Raw genomic sequence first — 27,022 nt, forward strand, 5'->3', positions numbered from 1 at the left:
AAGTTTCTGCACGGATTTCTGCTGCCGAGGTGCATGATCTTGCATTTCTTAGCATTGAAGCCCTGCTGCCAGGTCGAGGACCAAAACTCCAACAAATGTAGGTCCTGTGTCATACTATCGGGTGAATTGTCATCTCTCACTATATTGCATAGTTTGGCGTCGTCAGAGAATAACGTTATCATACCTTGAAGCCCCTGAGTTAGGTCCCCTATGAATATGTTGAAAAGGAGCGGGCCAATGGACTATCAGTTTCAGGCTAAAACTTAATACAGAAAAGACAAAAATCTTTTTAGCCAGTCCTAACGACAAAATAAAAGAAACTTCGTTATGTCTTAACGGACATGTCTATCCAATAACCAATTCCATTAACATTTTGGGTATCACGCTTGACCATCAATTGACTTGGATCAATCACACAAACTTGGTAGTACAAAAATGTTTCTATATATTATGGAAACTACGGACTATTAAAAACTACTTTGATCCAGTGTCTTTCAGACTAATGGTACAATCATTGATCCTACCCATTCTGGATTATTGTAACATCATTTATCTGGGATCTACCCAGAAGACCTTAAGAAGATTGAGAATAATTCAGAACACGGCGGTTTGATTGATATTTGGCCTAAAGAAAAACGATCATGTTAGTCCATATTATCGTTTACTGCATTGGCTGGCATTAGAGGCAAGAATATTATTTAAGTTTTCCTGTATTTGTTTTAAGCTGATCTCAGGAGAGTCTCCAATTTATTTGTCTTCTCACTTTGAATTTTACAGACCATCAAGGATCACAAGAAGCTCCAACTTATTTACTTATCCTAAACCAAATGGAGTCAGATATAAGACCTTTTTTGAAAGGACCTTAGCATTTCAGGCAGGCAAAATACAATGTTAGCTCGGTGAATGCATCCATCAAGCCATGTCTTATTGCTCTTTTCGTAAACTAGTAAAATCTGCTTTGTTTTAAGATTGTAATTTTTTAATCTTTTACTCTGTTTTTACCTCATCATATGTATATGTTTCACTGACTGTTCAGTTTCTTATGTTGTAAACCGCCTAGAACTCTTGGATAATGGTGGTATAAAAGAATAAATTTATTATTTCCCTACTTAGACAACTGGTTGATCAAGGCTTAATCATCACAAGCAGTTCAGCATGTTATGACCTCAACAATTTGTCTCCTTGAGCTTCTAGAGTTGTTGTCAATTACAAAAAGTCACATCTACAGTCGTCTCAGACCTTGGATTTCATAGGAGCACTCTTGAACACCATTCAAGATTGGGCTTTACTACCTGAGCAGAGGGTTGACAATCTCATTCATTTGTGTCAAGCAATCTCTACCCTCAAGCTCATTTCCTTACACCAGATGTTATACCTGCTCGGTCACATGACATTAATGGTTCATATAACCCCTTTTGCTTGCCTTTACTTCAGAATTCCCCAATGGACCTTATCAACACAGTGGTGCCAAATCACAGGATCCCTCTCTGATTCAGTTGAAATCATCCCAGATCTATGGCATTCTCTTAAATGGTGGATAATGGCACAAAATCTTACCCGGTGTATCCCTTTCCAGTCCCCTCCCCACCCCATCAAAAACTTCTAACCATAGATGCTTTGATGCTAGGCTGGGGAACTCATCCAGACCGTTTCCACAGAAACAGACCCTTTATATCAGTTTTCTAGAGCTGCAAGTGATAGGAAACACTTTCAAAATATTCCATGACTGCCTCCTTCAACAGACAGTAATCGTCCTTAAGGACAACCAGGTTGTCATATTCTATTTGAACAAACAAGGAGGCATGGGATCATACCCCTTTGTCTGGAGGCAATTGAGATTTGGAATTGGGCCACTGCCTGTGGAATACTTCTCAGGGCAGTTTACATGGTGGGGAAGCAGAATGTGTTGGCAGACAAGTTGAGCAGGCTACTTCAGCCTCACAAATGGTCTCTCAGCATGGACAGTTTTGTGTTCTAATTTCTCTCTATAGGGAACGCTGGACATAGTTCTCAGAACAGTAATCTTCCACAATTCTGTTACTAGACTCTTTGCCTCCAATTGCATTGCATTGGATACATTTCTACACTGGGGGAGGGTGGGGCAAGTTTTTATATACATTTCCTCCAGTCCTTCTTATAGGGGAAACTCCTCATAGCACCTTTTGGCCATGCTAGGTTTGGTTTCCATTCCTCCTAGAGCTCTCAGTCAGGAAATCATGGAGACTGAAACCATTTCCTGCATTACTAACTCAGAACAAAAGGTCCTATTTATTTTGACCCTCGCTTGTTAGCTTGAGCCGTTTACATCTTTCTCTCTCAAATTACTCACTTGGAAAGTTGTTTTCCTCAAAGCTCTCATGTCTGCACACAATGAGCCCTTATATTGGATCCTCCCTACACAAGATTTTCTCACAACGGAGTAGTCCTTCAAACACATTAGAAATTCCTCTCTATAGTAGTCTCAGAATTCCACCTCAACTATTCTATTGTTTTGCCTGCTTTCTTTCCAAAGTCACATTTCCATCCTGGAGAGAAGCCCTTCACATCCTGTGCTGCAACCATGCTCCTAGCTCTTTGTTGCCTTTGATCCAAATAGGTTAGGAATTGCTGGATCCAAAAGAACCATCTTCACTTGGGGTATTCTCAGGCTAAGTTGATGCTACAAGGACATATGACAGGCTACAATATACGTGTTATGGCTGCCTTGGTAGCTTATTTTTGCTCTGCATCTATTGAAGAAATTTGCAAAGTGGCTATTTGGACCTTGATCCATAGGTTTACTTCTCACTATTATTTAGAATACAACTACAGAACAGTCAGTTTGATCAAGTAGTTCTGCAAAATCTATTTTCTACTTAAAGGCAACTTTCCCTCCAACCCTATAGGGTTTCACCAGTGTTTAACCTCTTCCAGAGACATGATCCTGGCAGCTTGAGAGTTCAAGATGTGAGAATATTATGACTGCTTGACTTCTGAGAAAGCAAAGATACCTACTTGTAGCTTTTGAGCTGTCCTAAATTAGGCTGCTTAATTATGTGGGTGCTGGCACTGAAGATTACCAATACCCACATAACCTGGAACTCCTCTCCAGTGCCACCCTTCCCTGCCCAATTTTTAGTTGGGCGGTCTGTGGAGATATTCAGCAGCACTCTCCAGGTAAATGCTGCTGAATATTCCCACTTAAGTGCTAGGAAGCCATGTAAGTAGGGTTACCAGATTTTCTCCATCTGGTTAAAGGGGACGCATGACCCCATCCTGTTCCACCCCGGGACTGCCCCATTCAGACTCTGGGTCCGCCCAGTTCCGCCCCTGGGTCCACCCCATTCCGCCCTCCAAACCCAGCCCCACACAAACCTTGTCTCTTCGAGCTGGGGCTAGAGTGCATTTGTGCATGTGCAGATGTGATGTCATCACATCACATGCATGGGCCCATGCATATGACATCATCACATCGCCTCTGATTTCACCAGCTTTTCAAAACCCGAACAAAGTGTGAGAGTTTTGAAAAGCCGTAGCGGACGCCCAGACATGTCTCTAAAAGAGGACATGTCTGGGGAAATCTGGATGTCTGCTAACACTATATCAGTGTTTCTCAATGCACGGTACGTGTACCGTAGGGGGTAAGTGGGGCGCTTATTGAGGGTATGGAGCTTGGCTGTCAATTCCCGCCAAATCCCACCCATCCATAGAGATGGCATTCACTGCACCGACGCTTCCGCCACCTCCCGGAATCTCACGATCCTGCCCCAATCTCTGCTTACCCCACCCCGAAGCTGACACAGTGCACTCTCCTTTGGTCATCGGCCTCGGCAGCGATGGGTGGTACACGCAGTGATTCAGGCACTGCATGTAAGTGGCTGACCCAGAAGCCTTCTCTCTGAGGTCAGAGTTGACGTCAGAGGGAGGCTTGTGGGTCAGCCATATGAAGTGTGTAGGTAGCTGCTTGCGCCGTCCATTGTGGGGAGTGCAGCTGGGGACTGAAGACCCAAAGTGCTGTTCAACATGAAAGGGGGAGAAATGCTGGAAGGCAGGGAGGGGGAGAAGGATGAGATTGTTTATTGAGTTTTGATATGGTGGTGGAAAGGGAACAGAGGGGGATGCAAGGTGGGGGAATATTGGACTTAGTTGAATCACATCGGGGTCAATAAGTTTTTATAGTGATGGAGGAAGAAATGTGGCATGGTGCTGGAGAGGGGTGATAGGAATGGGCATGGGGCTGGTGGGCAGTGGTGAAAAATGCTGCACATGATTCAGAGGATGAGAGAGGGAGAAATGTTGGATGTGGCAGTAGAGGGGGTGGGAGAGATGCATCCTGGATGCTTAATTAGCAAAAGTTCCTCTGCTGCTGGAGAAGGCTCTCAGAGCAATGATCAACTTGAAGGGTCAGATGAGCCATCTTCATCCAGAACAACAAAAAGGTGTTATCATGAGCACTTAAATGTGTCACTGCCACCAAAAATGAGAAAATATGATGAAATGTATTTATCATATGGATTTGCCTCAAACTAGAGCATTCCTCCATTACCTCTGTGCGTGATATGTGGTGAAACATTATCAAACCATTCAATGAAGCCTTCTTTGTTGAAGAGACACCTCTCTATTAAACATCCTGAAATAAAGAACAAATCAGTCCATTTCTTTAAGAGAAAATGGGAAAACATGACAAAGGCAAGTACTGCTATGAAGTCTTATTCCACAACATCTAGCCAGGCTCTCCAAGCATCCTTTGAAATTGCACACATGGTGGCAAAAGCAAAGAAACCTCACACCATCGCTGAAAGTCTCATCATTCCATCTGCAATTAGAATAGCAGAAATGATGTTTGGAAAAGCAGAAGTTGACAAAATTAAAAAAAATTCCACACTCTGATGATACCATCAGCAAAAGACTTGATGACATGAGAGAAGATATAGTAAAGCAAATATCAAAGAAAATAATCCTGCAAAAAACGTTTGCTCTACAGATAGATGAATCTACAGATATCTCAAATTGTGCCTAGTTAATGATATTTGTCCGATACATCGATGATGAAGGTGAGGAAGAGATTACTGAAGAAATATTTGATTTTAAAGAACTGGACACAACAATAACAGGTAATGACATCTTTAATGTGTTAAATAAACACATTTTAGAAAACACATTTAGAAATGCACAGATGGAGCAACATCAATAGTGGGTCGAAAGAGTGGCCTTATTGCACAACTTAGGGCCTTAAATCCTTCCATAAAGTGGAATCACTGTATTATTAATTAGCAAGCACTTGCATCAAAATGACTCAGCAGAGATTTAAATGATGTTCTTGATGTTGCTGTGAAAACTGTTAACTTTATACAGGAGCTTTAAATTCACATCTTTTCCGGGCACTGCGCATTGACATGGGAGCTGATCATATTACAGTTCTGCTTCACAGAAGTTCACTGGCTATCACATGGATGGCTTCTGAATCGTCTCTTTGAGTTAAGGAATAAAATGATGGCTTTCCTGAGTGATGTGAAAAGTGAACTGTTAAGTAATTTTGTAGATGAACAGTGGATTTGGAAACTTGCTTATCTTAGTGAGATGTTTGACAAAATCAATGACCTGAACCTACAACTGCACGGGTTGTGCACGAACATTTTCACAATGCATGATAAGGTGACAGCTTTCAAGAAAAAAATGAAGTTTTGGAAAACCAGGGCTTTATCTGGAAACTTTTCCACAGCTCACAAAATTCTGTGAAGGAAACAACCTCTCTGGCTGATAGTGTTAAAAACACCATTAGTGAGCACTTGACAAATCTGGAGTTAAATTTTGAACATTATTTTCCAAGTACTGATGAAAGAGAAGAAATGCAGAAACTTTGGATTCTGAATCCTTTAGATGGCCACAATGGCGTACCAAGGGGGAGGGGGGGGTGCACAGCTGGCCAGGTCCGGAAAATTCTACCGGGCCGATCAGCCTTCCTCTCCCCGATGTCAATTCTGCTGTCGGAGAGGAAGTTTGGGCCTGCCAGTCGCTGCCTAGCTGGGCGAAACTTCCTCTCCAACGGCAGAATTGATGTCGGGGAGAGGAATGCTGGTCGGCCCGACGCAGGGAAGGAGAGCTTGGAGCGGCGGCGGCTTTAGGGCCTGTTACCCGATGGCGGTGACTTGGGGGCTGTTCCCCGAAGGTGGCGGCAATGGCTTGGGGGAGGGCAGGGAGAAATAAAGAAAGAAAGGGGGCAGGCAGGGAGACAGAAGGAAAGAAGGGAAACAGAGAAAAAATAAGGGGGCATGAAGAGAGAAAAAAAGAAAGGGAGGCAGGGAGAAAGAAAGGCAAGAAGAGAGGAAGAAAAAGTTGGGGGAGGGAATAAGGTCTGGAGGAGAGGAAGCATAAAGGCTGAAAGAAGGGAAGAAAGATTGGATGCACAGTCAGAAGAAGAAAGTGCAACCAGATACTCATGAAATCACCAGACAACAAAGGTAAGAAAAATGATTTTATTTTCAATTTAGTAATCAAAATGTGTCTGAATTTATATCTGCAGTCTATATTTTACACTATGGCCCCCTTTTACTAAACCACAATAGCGGGTTTTAGCGCAGGGAGCCTATGAGCGTCGAGAGCAGCCCTGGGCATTCAGCGCAGCTCCTTGCACTAAAAACTGCTATTGTGCTTTAGTAAAAAGGGAGGGGGGTATTTGTCTATTTTTGTATGGTTGTTACTGAGGTGACAGTGCATAAAGTAATCTTCTTTGACCTCTTTGAAAAAACCCCAGAATAGGAATGATAATTAACATTTTCTCAGCGTACAGTATGCTTTGTGGTTTTTTTAAAATTTTTTATTGTTGATAGATCATTTTAACTTGGTCATTTTAAAAGTAGCTCGCAAGCCCAAAAAGTGTGGGCACCCCTGAGCTAGAGCGTTGAAGCTGCGTGTTTCTGCCGTAAAGATCATCTCTGATGCAACCGGTCATCTCTGATGACCTTTACGGCAGCCATATGCAACTACAACACTCCGGCTGCTGTAAGAAGGCAGTTTAGACATCACCGGTCACAGGGCAGGGAGGTTTGTCGGACTGGGCCTGTTGTCCGGTGGGGAGGGGGGGAGGAGAAAGTGCCAAGAAGGTAAGAGGCAGGGAGGGAGAAAGGGAAGAAAGGTGAGGTGGAGAGGAAAACAGGGTAAACAGAGGGGGGAGAAGGACGCTGAAAGCACATGGGGAAGACAGAGGGGGGAGAAGGACACTGAAAGCACATGGGGAAGACAGGGGGGAGAAGATGCTGAATGGAAATGGGGTACAGAGAGTGGGGAGAAGACGCTGAAGGGAAATGGGGAAGAGAGAGTTGGGAGAAGAAGCTGGCAGGGAAGAAAACAGAGATGCCAGACTATGGGGGGAGCGGAGGGAAGAAGATGGGTGCCAGACCAATTTGGAAGGGGGGAGAAAGGGAAAGGCACAGTAACAGAGAAAATGGAAGATGCAGAGAGAAGAGAGACAGTGGATGGAAGGAAGAGAGTAACAAGAAGATGAGGAAAGCAGAAACCAGAGAAGACAAAGGTAGAACAAAAATTTTCTATTTATTTATTGCTTTAGGAGACATGTGTCACTGTTTCTGTGGTGTTGCATTGTATGCAGAGTCCAGCTTCTTGCTGGTTCAATTTAATCTTTGTCTATGTATTTCTATTTTATTCCCCCTTTTTCAAAACTGTGGAGCATTTTGTAGTGCCAGCCGTGGTTGTAGCAGCTCTGATGCTCAGAATTCTATGAGCGTCAGAGCTGTTACCACCGTGGCTAAAATCCACACTACAGTTTTGTAAAAGGGGGAGGGGTTAGTTTGTGATGACATATTCCATACTAGGCAAAGGTGTTTTCTGTGTTCTGTGTGTTCGAAAGACATGGTTTTCTGTTAGGATTGACGGTGTAGGATTGATCTGTACTAGTCTGGCTTGTTTCGTTTACAATGGGTGTATTGATGTTGTACTGCTCACTGCAGTATGTAAGATGCTGCCTTTTCCTAGGTACTCATGTGTGTCATGTGGCTTGTTACTAAATATCATGTTTTTCATACAGATGGGGGGGAGGGGGTGCCAAAAATGATGGGCCCCGGGTGTCATATATGCTAGGTACACCACTGGATGGCCATGCTATTGAAGCAGCAGAGATTCCAGATGAAGCAAAAGAACAACTGTTTGAACTTTCTTTTGACAGTACACCGAAAGCAGTGCAAAATGAGGGCCTGCAAAATATTGCAGCATTTTAGCAGATACAGAAAAGGGAATACCCACAGTTAAGATAAATGGCTCCTACAGAACTCCTCCCTTTTGCTTCCACAAACTTATGTGAAACCAGCTTCTCTCAATCTAAAATAAGTAACCGCTTGTGTCCAGAAAGTGACCTGATTGTGGGAATCGGTATATTGAAACCAAGATTCAAAATGCTTTATTTCATCCAAACAAGCCCAGGTCTCCCATTAAAACTGTAAGAACAAACATGGGCCTACAGTCATAGAGAATTTGCCCATTGTGACTGACCAAGTTAACTTTTGTTTCTCTGGGAACATGAAAAAAATCACTATGATCAGTAAGAACACACCAGCTGACAAGAGGCCAAACAGTTTACTTTATGGGAATGAAACATAACTGTTTTTGATATGTAGTTTAATTTTGTGGTTACCATTCTGTATTGTTAGTAAGGTTATACAGTATTGATTGTATATTAAAAATACATAGAAGAAGTTTATAAGAAATCAAGACCTTGGCTGAGATTGGTTGTTTATAAAAATAAATAGAAGAAATGGCATTATAATTAGTACTATTACTATGGGAGTGGAGTCAGAGTGGAGTTTGGGTGGGTCTGGGGCAGAGTTTGGGAGGGGTACTCAGTTGGTATTTGTTAGGCTTAATAATAATAATTTTTATTTTTATATACCGCCATACCCGAGAGTTCTAGGCGGTTCACAACAGTTAAGCATGGAACAAACAATGCAAATCGTTTGGGATTCAACAGATTAAGTGCATAAAGTATAAAAAGAAATATATACAATATATACAATATAGGAAGGATACAACAATTTTAAAATGGATACAACAATTTTAAAATGGAATAAAATGTTAAAAGAATAAGAACATAAGAACATAAGCAATGCCTCTGCTGGGTCAGACCTGAGGTCCATCATGCCCAGCAGTCCGCTCACGCGGCGGCCCAACAGGTCCAGGACCTGTGCAGTAATCCTCTATTTATACCCCTCTATCCCCTTTTCCAGCAGGAAATTGTCCAATCCTTTCTTAAACCCCTGTACTGTACTCTGCCCTATTACGCCCTCTGGAAGCACATTCCAGGTGTCCACCACTCGTTGGGTAAAGAAGAACTTCCTAGCATTCGTTTTAAATCTGTCCCCTTTCAACTTTTCCAAGTGTCCTCTTGTTCTTTTATTTTTCGAAAGTTTGAAGAATCTGTCCCTCTCTACTCTCTCTATGCCCTTCATGATCTTATAAGTCTCTATCATATCCCCTCTAAGTCTCCTCTTCTCCAGGGAAAAGAGACCCAGTTTCTCCAATCTCTCAGCGTATGAGAGGTTTTCCATCCCTTAATAAGATATATTAAGAACCCAACCTGTTAAATAATTGAGTTTTTATCTGTTTTCTAAAATCGAGATAAGAAAAAGTTTCTAACACAGTTTTGGCCAGCCATAAATTCAATTTGGCCACCTGAAAAGAAAAGGTTCTCTCAAGGAACCTTTTATAGTGACATAATTTTATTGAGGGATATGCTTAGGGGGTACTTAGCTTGAAAAGGTTGAGAAACACTGCCCTATATATAAGTGGGTAGGAGAGCTTCCTGCCTGCTTAAATCACTTTGAACATTGGCCTTATGGAGATCTGAACATGAAATCTCTACAATTATGATTTTACTTTTCTGACAACCTCACTGTTTTTTCACACATTTAAAACTGTACTTATTAGGGGAGAGGTTGAGTTTTTTTTATTTAGTCTAATGTTTTTTTTAAGATCAAATAATGTTTCTGTTAAGTCCCTTCTGGACTCCATATGCTAGGTGTTCAATTCCAACCCACAGTCTGGGTATTGTAGGAATTTACATCTTTTCAGAACACATGGTGCACACACCCTAGTGGTAAAATCAGTTTCAATTTCTGCAAGCAGTTTGGGCAGAAGTCTTTTGATGTTGCTGTGCTTCTGTTTCTCATTTTTTCGATTAAAATTTGCTTAAACTTCATTTCTCAGTGGCTTCAGTGCCTTAAGACCCCTCCCTGGTGGTCCGCTGTTAGATAAAAGGATACAGACTGCAGCTTCACAGAGAAACTCAGGTGGATCTGTGAAGCCAGCCTTCTGTATGCCACCTTCTGAAAGTATCCGAGGTCCGTCCCATGGAGTTTGCTAGCCGGTGACCCCCACAGTCACAGGTGTCTAGCGCAGGCTTAGTGCGTCTGGACAGAAACCCACCCAGCTGGTTTTAAGAAAGGTTTGGACAAATTCCTGGAGGAAAAGTACATAGTCTGTTATTAAGACATGGGGGAAGCCTCTGCTTACCCTGATCGGTAGTGTGGAATGTTGCTACTCTTTGGGTTTTGGTGGTCAGGTACAAGTGACCTGGATTAACCACTGTTTAAAGACAATAGACTGTTTTCAGTCCAATTCTTTATATGTGAGGTTGCAAACCATTGGACCCCTGAGGAAGGCGTGTTTGCCGAAACACGGACCGTGTAGGGTTTGGTTGGATTTTTATCATAGTATTTTTTATCATTGTACTTTTTTAATTGAATTTTCATGGTTTTATATGTCAGTGTTTAATAAATTATCTCCAGAACATCTGTATCCACAGTTTTTGGTTTTGTTTTAACCACTGTGAGAACAGGCTACTGGGCCTGATGGACCATTGGTCTGACCCAGTGAGGCTATTCTTATGTTCCATGGAGGTGGAGGTTGGGGTCGGTCTCTGGCTGGTTGGCAGTCCAAAGATCTCCATTCCTGGGCATTTGAAACTATTCTCAGGCAGAAAAGTCCTTGTTTCTTCATTCAGCTGCTGAAAAATGCTAACAGGCAGAAAGCACCAGAGTCTGTAAGTAACTCCATTGTTTCCTATGGAAACTTTGGGGGTGGCTTGGAAAATGGTTTAAACCCCATTTTTCACAGTTTCTGTGGGTAGAGTTCAGGTCCCCCACCTCCCCAGATCCCAAATCAATATTTTTAATTTTAGGATATTTGCTATTTTTGCTGTTGGTGCGAATTTGTTACAGTGGCCATCGTGGATTTTAAAATCAGTCTTTTTTCCTAATTACATTCTACCTCAAAAACTCCTCGATTTGACTCAAAATTGATTGGGATGGACTCCCCAGCCCTTAATCTATTGGATTTGGACATTGATTGTGCCGGATGAGTATCAGATCAGTGAATTTGAAACTTGTGCTGTAGTGTACCGGGGGAGGGGACGGGAGCTTTGTACTTCACCTTCTCCGTGTCCTTTTGAGCTGGGGAATCGACCTGGGTTCGTGTCTTCCAAAGAAAAGTTTGCCCAGAGGCCGTTTTGGAGTCTGGCATAGTTCGCCTTTGTTCCGAGTCTAGGGACTCTTTTGACATGCAGCATGTGTCGCAACAGACTAGTTGGGCCATTTGGCCTTTATCTGCCATCATGCTTCTATGTAACAGTTCCCTGCCATGGTTGCGGAGTGGGCATTTTCACCGGATTTTATTCAGCTTCTCTGAACGGCGTTTCCTCAGACCCTGCTCGTTTGACGTAGCTGGTAGGCGTGTCGGGGCTTTTATGGTTTATGACGTCTTTGGCAAAGCTTCCTTTCAGGAGCTCTCTTCTCTGGCCATGCCAGATTTCGATTGCAGTAGTTGCCATGCAAATTTGCTCTTTCTTCTGTCTTCTGCAAATTATTTAATTTGGATCCAGCTGCTGCCTTTGCTGAGACTAGTCTCTTCAACCTCCCTGAGCGTCTGGTTTTGGAGGTTCTGATTCTTCTTCACATTTTCAGCGGACTTCTGTTGGTGTTCTGAAAGATCTCCATTTGAGTTTTTCACTTTCCAGGCTTTAGTCCTGGCCGTTCCCCTGTGCCTTTTCTATTCCGTCCACAGATCCTAAGACAGGTTTCAGAACAATGTGATCCGACAGCGTTTTCCAATCTGCTACAGCTATGTCTCTGCTTTATCTCTTGAATCCTGCTCTTTGACAGGTCTGAACAGCCTGAGATGGATTCCGCCGTGGCGCAGGTTTCCAGTGCGAAGCCCTCCCTAGTGCTGGGGAGTGGAAATTCAGGTATCTCAGGAATGCAGGAGGCTGTTCTGATAACAAAAATATTCTTTTCTAGCATCCTTAGGTAGCCAAGTGGCGGTGGTCACTTCATGTCCACGGTGGTGGTGCATGCCAGCTCTCCGCTGGTATGGGTCGCTGTGTCTGTGGTGTTGGGCATCCTTTATGATCTCTTTCAAGTTTTAGTGCATGTTCTACTAGCGCAGAGTCTGAGCGACGGTCTCTTTGGCCCTGTCTTTGAATGCGGACGCGGCCTCGAGGTTCTCTTTCAGCGGTTGCCCTTTCAAGGGCCGGATTCTTGTTGGTATAAGTTGAGATGGCCTCTTCTCAGGTGAGGTACTTGCCACCCTACGTTGCTCCCTGCAATCCAGTTTCACTGGCCGTCGGGAGGGGATTGTAGTTCTCTTTGTTCATCCCACAGGTGTCGTCAGGGATATTCAGGTTTCCACCTAGAGACATTCATAGGGCTACACCTTCATTACCACAGTTCCAGTTCCTGTGCAGTAGCTATGTCACAGATGCACACACACAATAAACTCTTAAAATGAAAAGCACCTATGTCATCTGGGGCAGGCCTAGTTTACTCACTTGCAGGCTGAGTTCTGTTTTGTCAGTGTGGATTCAACTTTCATCAGTCACTTGTTAATCTTACTTTACCTGCCGCTGACTTGGTTTCTGGACTCCGGCAAGTCACCGGCAAGAGAGTTCAGGCTCTACGATATTCTGCAGTGCTTCTTGGTCTTTGGGATGCTTAAACCTGTTCCACTGGCCTGAATGAGTACTTAGGCAGATGCTCCTTATACTTCCTCATGACAGAGGGCTCAGCAATTTGAAGACATATTCTGTTTCTATGGTCGGTCACCCACTTCTTGTGAATTCTCCTTTTCTGAGTGGTCAACGGAGTACACTGTGTGAGCTGCTGTCTCCAGGGGAGTTTCTACTGTCCTTGGATCTCCCAGAGGTTTTCCTCCATATTTCAATCTCCCCCAGAGCATCGCAGGTTTCTTTGTTTCCATGTTCTGCATCAGCATTTCCAGTTTGCAGCTCTGCTTCTTGGCCTTACCCCTTTCGTCTCCGTGATTGTAGTTAGCCAACTTTCCACCAGCAGGGGTTCCTTATCTACCCTTCCATGGAACAGCGGGTGCTCTTGGCTGTATCTCGTTGATGTACAAAGACGTGGTGGGGACGGTAGTGTCTCTGCTGTAAGCGTGGGCAAATTTGGGAAGAGATGCATGGCATCCTCCTAGTCTCTGGATTTTCTAGGACTTCTCTTCTTCTCCAGATGGAGTTGTGTATTTCTTCTCAGGGTGAGTAGACAGAACTTTTGTCAACAGATTAGAATTCTCATGTATTGTCCGGCTCTCTCGGCCTGGGTTTATATGCATGTTCTGGGGCTCAGGCAGCATCCTTGGGGGCAATTCTCTGGGCCAGAGCGCCCATGCACCCTTGATCAGAGTCCCTCTTTTCTTGGTGTTCTCCACTGAGTTTTTCCACCTTTCATGGCTGCTCTCCTGAACGGAGCCAGATAGTAGCAATTTGAGCTGGTGGTTTCAGGGTAGCTTTCATCTAGGGCTGGCTTCTTCAGATTTCTGAGTGGTTAATTCTTAGCATGATTGCCAGCCTGTTGGATTGTAGGCTCATAGTGGGACCCACTCCATTCAGGGGTAGTGGATTCCTGGTCCACAATGTTGGTGGACATTTTGTTTGGCGCTTCAGAAATTCTGCTGGTGCTACTTGATCTCTAGCCCCTTCAGAAAGACCAGCGGTGCAAGTTTTCTTCAATGCCACAGCGATGGCATATATACCTTGCGAGGGAGCTCTAGTGCCCTCTCTATCTCTTTCTCTTTGGCAAGATAGATCAGTGGCATTCCACTAGAAGGAAGCACTTCTTCAACCTTTCTCTCTGACCCATGGGGCTGGAGTCACCACTATTCTGGCACTCTTCCTCAACTGACATTTCCTGGTTTCAGGAGCCTGGTTCCTCTCAGAGGAGCTGTTTTGGCTGCTCTTACAAAGAGCAATTGTTGCCATTTTTCAAGTCAATGTCTGTTTTTACATCTATTACACTTGTTTGCCTCTCCCCCCATTTCTCTACACATCCAGAACATTGATGCTTACCGTGAGACTTTTCTTTGAGCACTGATTGCTATTCGTTGTTCCTTGTGTACTCCTTCATTGAGTATGCAAGCTCTGCGGATAGCACAGAATTCTGTATTACATTTATTGTGTGGGATTCATCAATTTGAATGTTACCTCACATTTCATCTCTATGTATTGGCTGAATATGGAATTTCGGGTGAGGTTTAAATTGTTATTGATGGTGTATTTGAGCTTTGAATCAGTCATCACCCAAATACCTACAAGACTATGTAACATCAAATGTTCCACCTAGATCACTGCATTCTGCAGGTCATTGTGACCTAGTCATTCTCTCACATAAAGATTTACATTTTGAAAGATTAAGAAAGTGCACATTCTCTTGTGCTGGGCCAACGTGAGGGAATAAGCTGCCAGAATATCTTTAACAGCAGAAAGATGTGCATCAGTTTAAGAAATTGTTGAAGCATCATATTTTTTGTCAGATGCCATATTCCTCTAATATTTGAACTGAGTTTCTCAATTTTCCTCTGACATATTACAGTGATCTATTCTTGATGCTATTCTTGGATGCAAACCTTTTGTAATAGATATGTATTGGTGTTTTTTTTCTTTGTATTGTCTGGATATTATGTATATTGATGTTGTGATCTGTCTTGGATAAAGGTGGAATATAAATAACTAGTCTTTAAGCCCGTTACATTAACGGGTGCTAGAATAGATGTGTCTGTCTGTCTGTGTTTCTTTATCTCTCTCTCCTTGGCCGCTGTCTGTATCCTTCTGTCTCCCCCTCCCCCCCCCGAGCAAAGCTGTCTGCCCCCAGCACCCACCTCCCCCCCAAATGTCTCTCCATGGCCCTCTTCTGTCTTCCCCCCAGAGCAAAGCTGTCTGTCCCCTTTCCCTATCTCTCCATGGCCCCTTCTGTCTCCCCCAGCACACCCCTCCCCCCAAAGCAGCCCCCTATCCCTCTCCCTGTCTCTCCATGGCCCCTTCTGTCTTCCTCCCCAGAGCAAAGCTGTTTTCCCCAAGCACACCCCTCCCCCAAAAGCAGCCCCCTTTCCCTTTCCCGCTGACTCTCTCTGTGGCCCCCTTTCTCTGTCTGTCTTTCTGTCCCTCTCCCTGGCCCTGTGTCTTTCTTTCTTTCTGTCTCCCTCCCTCCCACTATCTGTCTGTCATTTTCCCCATTTCCCTGTGCAGCAGCATTTCCATCCCACTTCCCTATGCAGCAGCAACAGCATTTCCCTCCTATCCCCCCTTTCCTGTGTAGAAGCAGTAGCAGCATTTCCCCCCACTCCCCCTTTCCCTTCTCTTCCCTTCTCTTCCCTGCTGCGTTTTGCCCCTCCCCCTTCTTTTACTGCCGTTGTCGATCCGGCCTGCTCCTGACCCTCCCACCTCCGACAAACCTCGGGACTCCAGCCGCATAGGCAGCACTTTAAACACGCTGCTTCGCAGCCTTCTACTGGCAATTTCCTCTGCCGCGTCTGTCTCCGATGATGACGCGGCAGAGGAAATCGGCAGAGAAGGGCGCGAAGCAGTGTGTTTATAGTGCTGCCTACGCTACTGGAGCCGAGAGGCGACGGAGAGGGCAGGGGGTGCTAGCGGCCGGCAGCCGCCGCTCCGCAGGTGGAGAGCAGGGAAGGGCGCGCATGCCACTTGTCTTGCCTCGCGTGAGGCCAGACCATAAGACGTGCATGCGCACTTCCTATAGGTCGCTACAGCTCACAGAAAATGGACGCATGCATAGGAAGTGCGCATGCGTGGCTTACCATTTTAATATATTAGATGATCTATAACTATAAGTTCAGCCGTGGCTATAAATGTACATGGCTATTAATGGTGACTTTTGAGCATCAGCCTGAGTGAGAATTTAATAACCTTCTTAACTGGCTCCTGTGAGGTTTTATGAAGTGCATCTAGTTATCATGTCTCCTGGTCTTTCACCTTATGGATGACTTTCGCAACAAGGGCTAATGATACCCCTACAACAGAGGTGCCCAAAAGGTCGATCGTGATCGACCAGTAGATTGCGAAGGTAATGTGAGTCAATTGCGGAGCCCATCCCGGGCTCCGTGATAGACTCGCGTTGCCTTCCGTTCCATCTGCTTCCCGACCCTGTAAAGAGGACGCTGAAGCGCCGGACTGAACAACGTTCCTAACTCGACGTCAATTCTGACGTCGGAAATGAAGTTCCGGGTCAGCCAATCGTTGCCTGGCTTGTCCGGAACTTCCGTTAGAATTGGCGTCGGGTGGGTAAGGTTGGTCAGCTCGGCGCTTCTGTGTCCTCTTTACGGCTGCGGCCTGTTCCCCAATGGCAGCTGCAGTGGCTTGGGGGACAGCAGGGAGACAGACAGAAAGGGGTGCATGGAGAGAGAGAAAGACAGGGAGACAGAAATAAAGGGAGGCAGGGAGACTGAAAGAAAGACGGAGAGAAAGAAAGAAAGGGAGGGAGGCAAAGAGAGAGGAAGAAAACGTTGGGCGAGGGAATGAGGTCTGGAGGAGAGGAAGCATACAGGAGGCTGAAAGAAGGGAAGAAATATTGGATGAACAGTCAGAAGAAGAAAGTGCAACCAGAGACTCATGAAATCACCATTCAACAAAGGTAGGAAAAATGATTTTATTTTCAATTTAGTGATCAAAATGTGTCCATTTTGAGAATTTTTATTTGCTGTCTATATTTTGCACTATGGCCCCCTTTTACTAAACTGCAATAGCTGTTTTTAGTGCAGGGAGCCTATGAGCATCGAGAGCAGCGCAGGGCATTCAGCGCAACTCCCTGTGCTAAAAACCGCTATCGCGGTTTAGTACAAAGGGAGGGGATATATTTGTCTATTTTTTGTATAGTTGTTACTGAGGTGACATTGCATTAAGTCAGCTGCCTTGACCTCTTTGAAAACCCGCGGAATATAAATGATGATTAACATTTTCTCTGCGTACAGTGTGCTTTGTGTTTTTTAAAAATTTTATTATTGGTAGATCATTTTGACTTGGTCATTTTAAAAGTAGCTTGTAAGCCCAAAAAGTGTGGGCACCCCTGCCCTACAAAGTAGCAGGTTCTCCTAAGGGCCATACCTTTTATGTAGAACAGTGGGAGAAAAAGTATGCTTTCAGGAAATGGTGAAAAGGTAGAGTCTGAAAGATAAAATGTTTGGAAGTATAGGTGGGCTTTGAGGGTGATTTCTTGTTACTATTAATATTTGTATGGTAATGTGCAAGAGGGAGGCAGAAGAGAGTGAGAAGCGCATTAGGGTAATTGAGGGGAATGATTGATATGCAGAGTTAGGAGGAAAGAAGATATTCCAAAGTAACTTCATTTCATTTATTCAATTTTCTATACCTTTCTCCCACGGGAGCTCAGAACGGATTACATGAATTTATTCAGGTACTCAACTGAGGGAAGGGAGGGGTTGTCACCTGGTGAAAGTAGGAGTGGATAAAATTAATATAACAGGAGTAGGATGAAGATGGAATAAGAAGAGGTTTAGGAGGGAAAAAGAGAAGGAATTGATATACAGGCAGTCCGTGGGTTAAGAATGAGTTCTGTTTTTTTAAACTGTTCTTAAGTTGAATTTGTATGTAACTCAGATCCTGTACAGTACATAGTCTATAAAAACATTAAACACTAAAGAAACAGTCCTCAAAACAAAGTACTGTAGTTTAAATAGAAAGAAAAGATAGGAGGTTTACACTCTTTTGTTTTTTATCCGTCCCACTGTTCCCTCTCCATCACCACATCCAAAATTTCCTCTTTTCATCTCCCACCACCTCAAACACCACCATGTCCAATATTTCTTTCTCCCTCCTTATGCCCTACAGTTCACCTCTTTCTTCATTTCTCCATGTGCACCATCTCTTTCCCTCTCACTCAGCCACCCATGCCCAACAATTCTCCCTTTCTATTCCCTCCCCCATCTCAGCATCTCTTTCCCTCACTCTCTCCATTGTTCCATCCTATCTCTAAAGTTCCTGCTCCCTCCCTCTTTTCTTCTTTCCATCCTTTATCTGAAGTTTGTGCTCCCTCCGTTCCTTCTGTGTCCCAACGTGACCCTGTTTCTCCCTTCCTGAGCCAACACGCCCCTTCTTCCTCCTTTCATGTCCAAAAGCAACCCTCCTCCCTTTCATGTCCCAACACGTTCCTCATCATCTTTCCCTCTGTTCTGCATCCCAAATTCATGCCTCCTGTGGGTGTTTATCTCCTCTGGCCAGTTCCCTCCTTGCAATTCTTTGCAAAGCCGCAGCTGCATTTCCTGCATGCAGCTGACCTAGCAGCATGACCCTTTGTGCCTCCCACGGGTGTTTATCTACTCTGGCTGGCTCTCTCCTCCCAGTGGCACTTCTCTTCATGAAGCTGCGGCTGCTGGTTTCTGCACACAGCTCGCGGCTGATCCAAAAGCCTTCTCTCTGATGTGAGGGAAGGCTTCTGTGTTAGCCATGAGCCTCGTGCTGGAACCAGTGGCTGTGGCTTTGTGAAGAGATGTGCCACTGGGAGTAGAGACCCGGCCAGAGTAGGTAAACACCTGCAGGAGGCACGAGGTAAACACCTGCGGGAGCCACAGCTTTGCAGAGAGAACTGCAATGGGAGGAGGGAGCCAGCCAGAGGAGGTAAACACTCATGTAAGACATGTTGAGTACAGAGGGAAAGATGCAGTACAGAGGGAAAGATGATGGGCATGTTGGGACAAGGAAGGGAGGAGGAGGGTCGCGTTTGGACATGAAGGGAGGAAGAAGGGGCGCGTTGGCATAGGAAGGGAGAAGCAAGACCTCAGTTCATAAGTATGAGTTTGACGTAAGTTGGGCGTTTTTAAACCAGGAACTGCCTGTACATGAATTTTAATTATAGGCAATCTCTATATGGAATAAATAGCTGGTAATGGTGAATGATAGGTCCATGAGGAACAAGGTAGAACTGCATAGGCAAAGGAATGTTTTTTGTTCAAAGGGGGGGGGCCTGAAAGCTCTGCACCAGACTCCGCCCCATAATAGTACTAATTGTAATACCATTTTTTCCATTCATTTTTCATATATACATACAGTATAATTTTATTAACAACACATAATGGTTAACCACAAAATTAAACAAAGCATACTGTACGCAGAGAAAATGTTAATTACCATTTATACTGGAATATAAACCGGGATTTTTGGACGAAAAAATTGGCCCAAAAATGGGGGGTCCCGGTTTATATTCGGGTCAATGCCCCCTCCCAGAATTTTTTTTAAGGCTGCTGCTGCCGCCAGGCTCTGCACCCCTTCTCCTTCCTGCCCTATCATACCTCTGCCAATCCGTGGTGGAGGTGCAGGTGCAGCAGGTCCTCTGCTGATCTGTGGTGGAGGTGCAGCAGGCAGGAGAAAGCTTTTCAAACTCCTGCCCCGCTGCTAACTGGCTGTGCGATCAAGTTTCCTGTTCTGAGCGGCACGAGCAGCTGCGCAAATTGGCGCTGCTTCTCGGCGCTCAGCGGCTTCCTTACTGGCTCCAGCGAATTCTCACCATGGATAGTAAGATGACCCACTTCACCTCTACCACGGATCGGCAGAGGTATGAAGATAGGGCAGGGAGGTGGGGACAGAGGGCAGAGCCTGGGAGAGAGTGCAGAGTCTAACATGGGAAAGAAGGAAAGGTGCTGGGTTCAGAGCCTGACAGGGGAGGGGAGGAAGGAAGGAAGGGTGCTGGGTGCAGAGCCTGGGAGGGGAGGAAGGAAGGGTGCAGTACCTGACAGGGGAGGGATGGAGGGAAGGGGACTGGGTGCAAAGCTTGGTAGGGAGGGGCTGGGTGCAGAGCCTGACAGGGCAGGACACTTGAATATTAAGCCACCCGACTTATATTCGAGTCAACCATTTTCCTCCTGTTTAGGAGGAAAAGGTGGTCTCAACTTATATTCAGATCGATTTATATTCAAGTATATACGGTATCATTTATATTTGGGGGTTTTTCAAAGATGTCAAGGCAGATGACTTTAAAATATGCAATGTCACCTCAGTAACAACTATAGAAAAATAGACAAATATAGTGCAAAATATAGACAGTAGATATAATTTCTCTAAACTGTCTCATTTTGATCACTAAATTGAAAATAAAATAATTTTTGCTCTCTGGTGATTTCATGAGTCTCTGGTTGCACTTCCTCCTGACTGCATTATTTCTTTCTTTCTACACTCAGGCCCAACAATTCTCCCTTTCTATTCCCTCCCTCCTTCCTATGTCCTTAGTGGCCCCAGTGCCTCCTTCCTATGCCCTTAGTATCCTCAGTGCCCCTTCCTATTTCCTCGGTGCCCCAGTGCCCCTTCCTATGTCCTTAATGCCTCTAGTGCCTCCTTCCTATATCCTTAGTGCCCTCTCCCTCCCGAAGCCTGTCTGTCCCCAAGCTGACCCTCTGCCGCTTCTCCCCCACCACCACCCCGCATGCTACCCGCTACATTAAATTACAGTCCCGGTGCTACAACTACAGGAAAGAAAGGGCCAACGCACCACAACTACAGGAAGGGAAGGGCCTGCGCGTGCAGTGATTGCATACAACCGACCCACAAGCCTTTCCCCTGACGTCAATTCTGACATTGGAGAGAAGGTCTGGACCAGCCAATCATGGTGGGTGGTGAGTTATACGCATTGAGTAACCCTGGGCTATGACTAATGCCAGCCCTAGAGCCACGGGCAATTTTTGGTGGGCCATGGCCTGTTTGGCCCCCCCCCCACCCCGTTATGACACCTATGGACCTGATGTATGTGCATTGCTGATCTGACAACTAGGTAATGTCTGCATTACTGAAACCTAGTTGAGAGAAGGGGAAGCAGTTTTTAAAGAGCAATTATTTTTCACGGGGTATGGTTTGCTAATATAATGTAATATGACTTTTGTATTCCATCAACTCCCCTAAAAGGTTCAAAGTAGATAAAATGAAATCAGAAGAGGAAAATCATACTAAGAATGTTCAAACTGAATATGTCTTTAACAAATTTAATGTCTTAAATTCAGTGAAAAGCATTCACTGAATTGAGAGGGGGTGGGGGGGGGCATAATATTCAGTTTAAGCAGACCCTATTAGGGCTAGTAAAAGTTCCATTATCAGAAGTTATAAAAGTTGTAGATTTATTGCTGAAAATGGATTTAGGTATTTGGGTAAGGATTTTATTAGTTTAACATGGACCAGATACAGGTGTAAACAAAATCGGGGAGTTAAAGGAAATTAGGGATTTTTTTTAGTGGCATTCCCAATTCTGATATTTTTGGGGTATTTTATCAATCATTTTGAAGATGAGACTTAGGCATAAGAGTTTTTTTTGGGCTAAGTGAAATATTCATGTAGTTGAGTAGGGTTACTATATTGCTCCATAAAAAGGAAGATGGATTGATACATCTGGGTTTTATTTCCATTGAAAGCAATGGAAGTAAGGAGGACAGATAGAGACATCTGGGGGGTTTTTCCCATTGAAAACAATGGAAGTAAAACCTGGATATCTTAGTCCATCCCCCTATTTTCTAAAGCCATATGGTAATCCTATAGTTGAGGGCCAAATCCACCAGCAAACCATAGATTAAATCTTATTTTGTATTGACGGGCACCAGGATTTCATTTTGGGTTATGGGATGACGTGGTTATTTCAATTCCTTTGCTGGTCACCATTGGCTATCTATTGTATTATGGAGAGAAGAGAATCAGTCTAAGGATCTAATTTGGTGGGAGTTGAAGAATGTCGGAGGCTTTTGAGTATATTGCTCCAAAGAGAGATATTTTTATGATGTCAGGAGTATGACTTGTGGCACTGTGATATATTTTTATTTGTAACAGGTAAAACAAGCTTGTAATGTAGGAAGAGAAGATGAAGGAAGGGTGGAGGAAGAGCAGAAGAGAGTATGTAAAATTCAGGATTGGCGAACAGGCAGTTAATAAAGGATATGACTTAAGTTTTCAAAACCATGCATGATGATCAAACAGGTGGAAACGTGATGGTAAAAGCTTAGATGCATATAGAGAGGAAGAGCCAGCAGGCAAAAAGGAGATGATAGTGCCTCTATGTAAGTTTCTGTTGAGAACTTGTTTGGAGTACTGTGCAATTCTGAACTCTGCACCTTCAAAAGGATATGAACAGGATGGAGTTGATCCAGACGAAGGCTACTAAAATAGCATGCAATCTTTATTCTAAAGTGTATAGATATAGCTTAAATGGATAAATCATCCATAAAAAGGGCAAGTCTAAAAAGTATGCATAAACAGTTATGCACAATGTGCATATGTCATTAGACTATGAATTATATGCACTTAGGTGCACACCTGTGCATCCATAAGCCAAAATTCTACCAAAGTACCATTCTGTAAATACACATGATTTTACATAGTATGTATGTTACACATAGGCTTACACATAGGTTTAATGTACGAGTATGGCCAATGCTAACTCCATTTGAAAACTATCCTGCTATATATTTGAATTTATTTCTTCCAAACCCTTTTATAATAAAACTAAGGAACTGAAATACCAATTATCATCTTTATATCATCTTGGCTTAATTTTAAAAACCATTTCCATGCCCAAAACAGATTGCATGTAAAAGTATACATGTAATGTCATACTTTTAGCTGTGATGAGCAGAGATGTTTCCGGGGTAGAGTTGGGTGAAGTAAGGACTTAAATGCATTATTCTGGGTTTTCAGAAGTATGCACAGAATTTTATTTTTATTCATAGTAAATATGTGCATACAGTTTTGCTGGGGCTATTTTCAATAGAAAAATATGTGTGTACTTCTCTTTGAAAACTTATGAGCATACTTGCTGAACTAGTTAGGAGGCCTGCTTTTAAGTTTACTCTCCCTATGCCTATGTGAAAAAATTTGCAGTGCATGAGTCTGTAAATGAATTCAAACTATGAGTTCAAGACCTCACAATTTTTGCAAGGTTAGTAGCATTTCATTTTTAGCTTGTGCTTTACTATCTCAAAACATCTTGATGTCTTTACTAAGCAATTAATTTACTGAGTCTGATTTCTAAACTGCTCATTAATATGCTTAAAATAAAATGTATCAAAGATGTATTTTCTATCAATATTCCTTTTATATGCAACTTGCGTCAATTAACTAAAAAAGTGAATAACCTGTACTTTTTGTCTGCAAGGTTATTGGAGAAGCAATTGAGGCTTATCCAAAAACTCCACGCAATAATTGGGTGAAAGATTGGCCTGGACAGACAGTCCTCTGTGTATCTCAGATATTCTGGACAAAAGAAGTACAAGTATCAATTGCAGAAGGTCAGGAGGTAGGTAGTCCTCCAGTTCATATCAGAAATTTTACGATAGTTGGTGCAAAAATGTTGTTTAAGAGCTACTATTTTCAAAAAAAAGTTTTGCTATAGGCTCACAATGGAGAATCTTTTTAAAAGTAGCATCACATTTGATAACTTCAGCCACATGAGTGTCTGTTGAAAAATGTGGATTTACTCTGATCAGTGGTGTAATAAGGTGGGTTGTGGGTGCAAACCACCTGGGGTGCCTTTCTCCCCTAGCCTCATCCCCATGTAAACCTCGTCTCTTCTTCCCCAAGCCCGTGCCGTGCCTGGAGGGCCTCTGAGCATGCGAAGATGCAATGTCATCGCGTCGCATCCATGCATGCTGAGAGGCCCTCCAGATGTGGCCCCAAGCTCGGGCCCTTCCAAAAACCAGTCATACTGCCGGGTTTTGAAAAGCCATCTAGATACTTGGACAGTTGTCTAAAAAGAGGACATGTCCGGGTTTTCTTATGCTGGGAGAAGAAACGGAGCCCACTCTATGGAAGTGAATCAGCACAAAAACAGTAGAGATGAGCAGGAATGCTAGAACGCTTTAATAAAAAGTCAGACTCGACACAATTGTGTTTCAGCCCGTACAGTCTGCATGAAGAGTCATAATTCTTTAAAACACATTTTCTTTAGGGAAAGATTATCATGTTCTTAATATGCAGTAAAATATTCATATGTAAGACTGAAAAGAAATTTCACAAATCTTGTAGCCAATTAAAAACATGTAAATCACATAAAATCCTTGAAGTCTTGTTCAGTATAATCATATTCTTATGGGGCTGCTGGGAGGCCAGGCTGCAGGGGAAATGAATACTGAGGCTATGGGGATATAAATTATGGGTCTGTGAATAATGGGGCTGGTTGAATAAAATATGTATTTATGAGTGCAGTAATGGGGTGTTAGGGGAGAGTTGGGGTGGGGTGAGCTAAGAGGGATGCTACATGATCATAAGCAATATGTTTGAATTTACCAAAATGGTATTCATGCTGTGAAAATATTGATGAACATCAATATTTTCGAACCCTCAAATAACCCATAATTACTTGGATAATACCTGTACCTAATTATACAATTTATAAACCCCTATAAACAAATGCCCAACTCATAATTTATAATCATATCTGAAGTGCTTAATCATTGTAAGTCATTTGTTTTCAATATAAAGAAAGAATGGACAGCTGAATGGGGTGGGCTACTGGAGCCATGGCTATACCAATATTTTACCAAACACATCATCAGCTAGAGTTTGGGACAAAACCAGAGATTAGTTTGTTTTGCTCTTCTAACCAATAATTGTTTTGAGCAGAAAGCCTTTGGAAATTTGTAAAACTATTTGTAAAGCTATATACATGGACTTTCACAACATTTATATGTGGTGTCTCAGACCCATGCACAATGAAGCAAACACTCCCATCACCCATTAAATCTCTATGGATGTTGGAGTGATTACCTTAGCAGCAGCCACTACTGTAGTTTTGTAAAAAGAGCCCAAAATGACTTAATAATATGTCAAAACAGAACATAAGGATCAATATTTCTAAACTTAGTCAGAAGAGCATTCCAAATAGCTTCAGCTTCATTAGAAAAAGACTTCTAAAATTTTCTTAAAACAAATAGCTTTAAAAAAAAGAAACAGACTAAAGAATGATGACTTTGATTGTGACCTCTTCGCTGATTGTCCATCGCTTCTTGTTGTAAACCGCTTCGAACTTCCATGGCTTTTGCGGTATATAAGAATAAAATTATTATTATTATTAAATTTCTGGGACAATCTGATCTAGTTTACCAGGAAAGGAATATAAATATAAGGGAATGGTCCCATGAAAAACTTTGAAAACAAAAGTGAGACGTTCAAAAATATATTCTAACTTGAATCTGGAACCAATGAAGCTCTCTTAAGTGGAATCATATGTTTGACTCTAAATGTCACAAAAATAAGATGAGCAGCTGCATTTCTTATAATGTCTTTACCTGGAACATGAAGTAAATTGCCTTGATGACTTTATAGTGGTCAATTTGGTATATAAGAAACAAGTTTCTCTTTCAAATATACTGGTTTCTACCAATGTAATACCTTAAAATTCAGAGTTAAGAGTTTAAACAGAACCATTTCCTTCATAGGAAGTCAATTCAATCAGCCAATGTTTAGGTGTGAACATTTATACAAGCTTTATGGCTAGTGTCATGCCTAAAATATAAATATAAAATATAGGCATTTATTTGATCTGTTTACGCCAGTATTCTATAAGAAAAAGTAGGCACCTACTTTTATTTTTTTCAGAATAGACTTCAAATAGGCAGATTCTTGATATCTAGAATTAAACATCCCTTTATAGAATTCTCCTCAATATCCCTGATTGTGACCACTATCAGAAGATAATGCCCAAAGGTCCTTTGGCACTTCTAATCATATCCAGATACATTGTCATTGGTAGAATCAACCTTGATGGTCAAATGAAAAGGAGGAGTGACCATGGGAGGGAGGAACATGAGCAAATCACTAAAGATGTGCACAGAATTACACAATTCAGGAGATATGTGCATTAGTGCTTCCCGATTCATGATTCAGATCGATTCAATGATTCAATTTGGTTGAACTGATTTGTTTTGGAAAAAAAAATTGGACTCACCGATTCAAGCCTGCTCTTGGGTTTCCCTCTGGTGAAGTCCTTCCTTTTGATGTAACTTCCTGTTTCGTGCAGATTAGCGTAAAAGGATGAGAATCTCTGCTTCCGCCATCAGACCCTGCTACTTTTAGACCCACATGGGGGTGGGCACTGCTGCTAGACTAGGACCCACATGGGGGGGGATGTTGCTGCTGCTGCTGGACCCAGGGAGGAGCTGGAAGCTGGTGGGAAAACCCAGAAGGGAGAGAGAAGAATGTTGGGTATGCGGGGGGGGGGGGGGGGGGTTGACTAGATTAGGCTGGAGCTGGTAGGAAAGGAAGAGAGAGAGGGTGCTGGCCATATGGGATAGAGGAGCTAGAGGGAAGCAAAGAGAGGGGGTGCTGGCCACATGGGAACAGGGCGGTGGTGGTGTTGGTGGCTGGAGGGAAGGGAAGAGTGAGATGCTGGTCACATGGGGTGGGGGGAGGGAAGGAAGGGGAGAGAGAGCCCTAGTCACATGGGGTGGGGGAGGTGGAGGGGGCAGAGGAGGATATGAAAATAGGGGACAGGCAAAAATTTTTTCCTTAAGACGGGACCCTTGGGGGGTGCTAGACCTGTGAGGAGGAGGAGAGGGAAGGGAAAGTACAGAGATTGAAGATGGATGGATGGTGAGCACAGAAAAAGAAGAAAATGTCAAAAGGGCCGGAGACCCTGGCAAGTAAGTTCAGAAGACAAACAGAAACCAGAACATGGAACCAGCATGATTTGAATTATAAAACAACCAGACAACAAAAGGTAAAAAAAATAATTTTAGGGAAAGGGATTGGGACTTG

At 43.3% G+C, this 27,022-nt stretch overlaps 1 protein-coding gene across 1 annotated transcript in view; it reads left to right on the forward strand.

Moving 5' to 3' along the window:
• The window catches only part of DNAH7 (dynein axonemal heavy chain 7), a 707,015-nt gene that overhangs the window by 218,027 nt on the left and 461,966 nt on the right, over positions 1–27,022 (forward strand). Inside the window, exon 18 of the mRNA XM_033944671.1 lies at positions 23,424–23,564. Coding sequence (XP_033800562.1) covers positions 23,424–23,564 — 141 coding nt within the window. The remainder of the gene's footprint in view (positions 1–23,423; positions 23,565–27,022) is intronic.

Source organism: Geotrypetes seraphini, chromosome 5 (assembly GCF_902459505.1).
Source record: "Geotrypetes seraphini chromosome 5, aGeoSer1.1, whole genome shotgun sequence".
Lineage (NCBI taxonomy): Eukaryota > Metazoa > Chordata > Amphibia > Gymnophiona > Dermophiidae > Geotrypetes > Geotrypetes seraphini.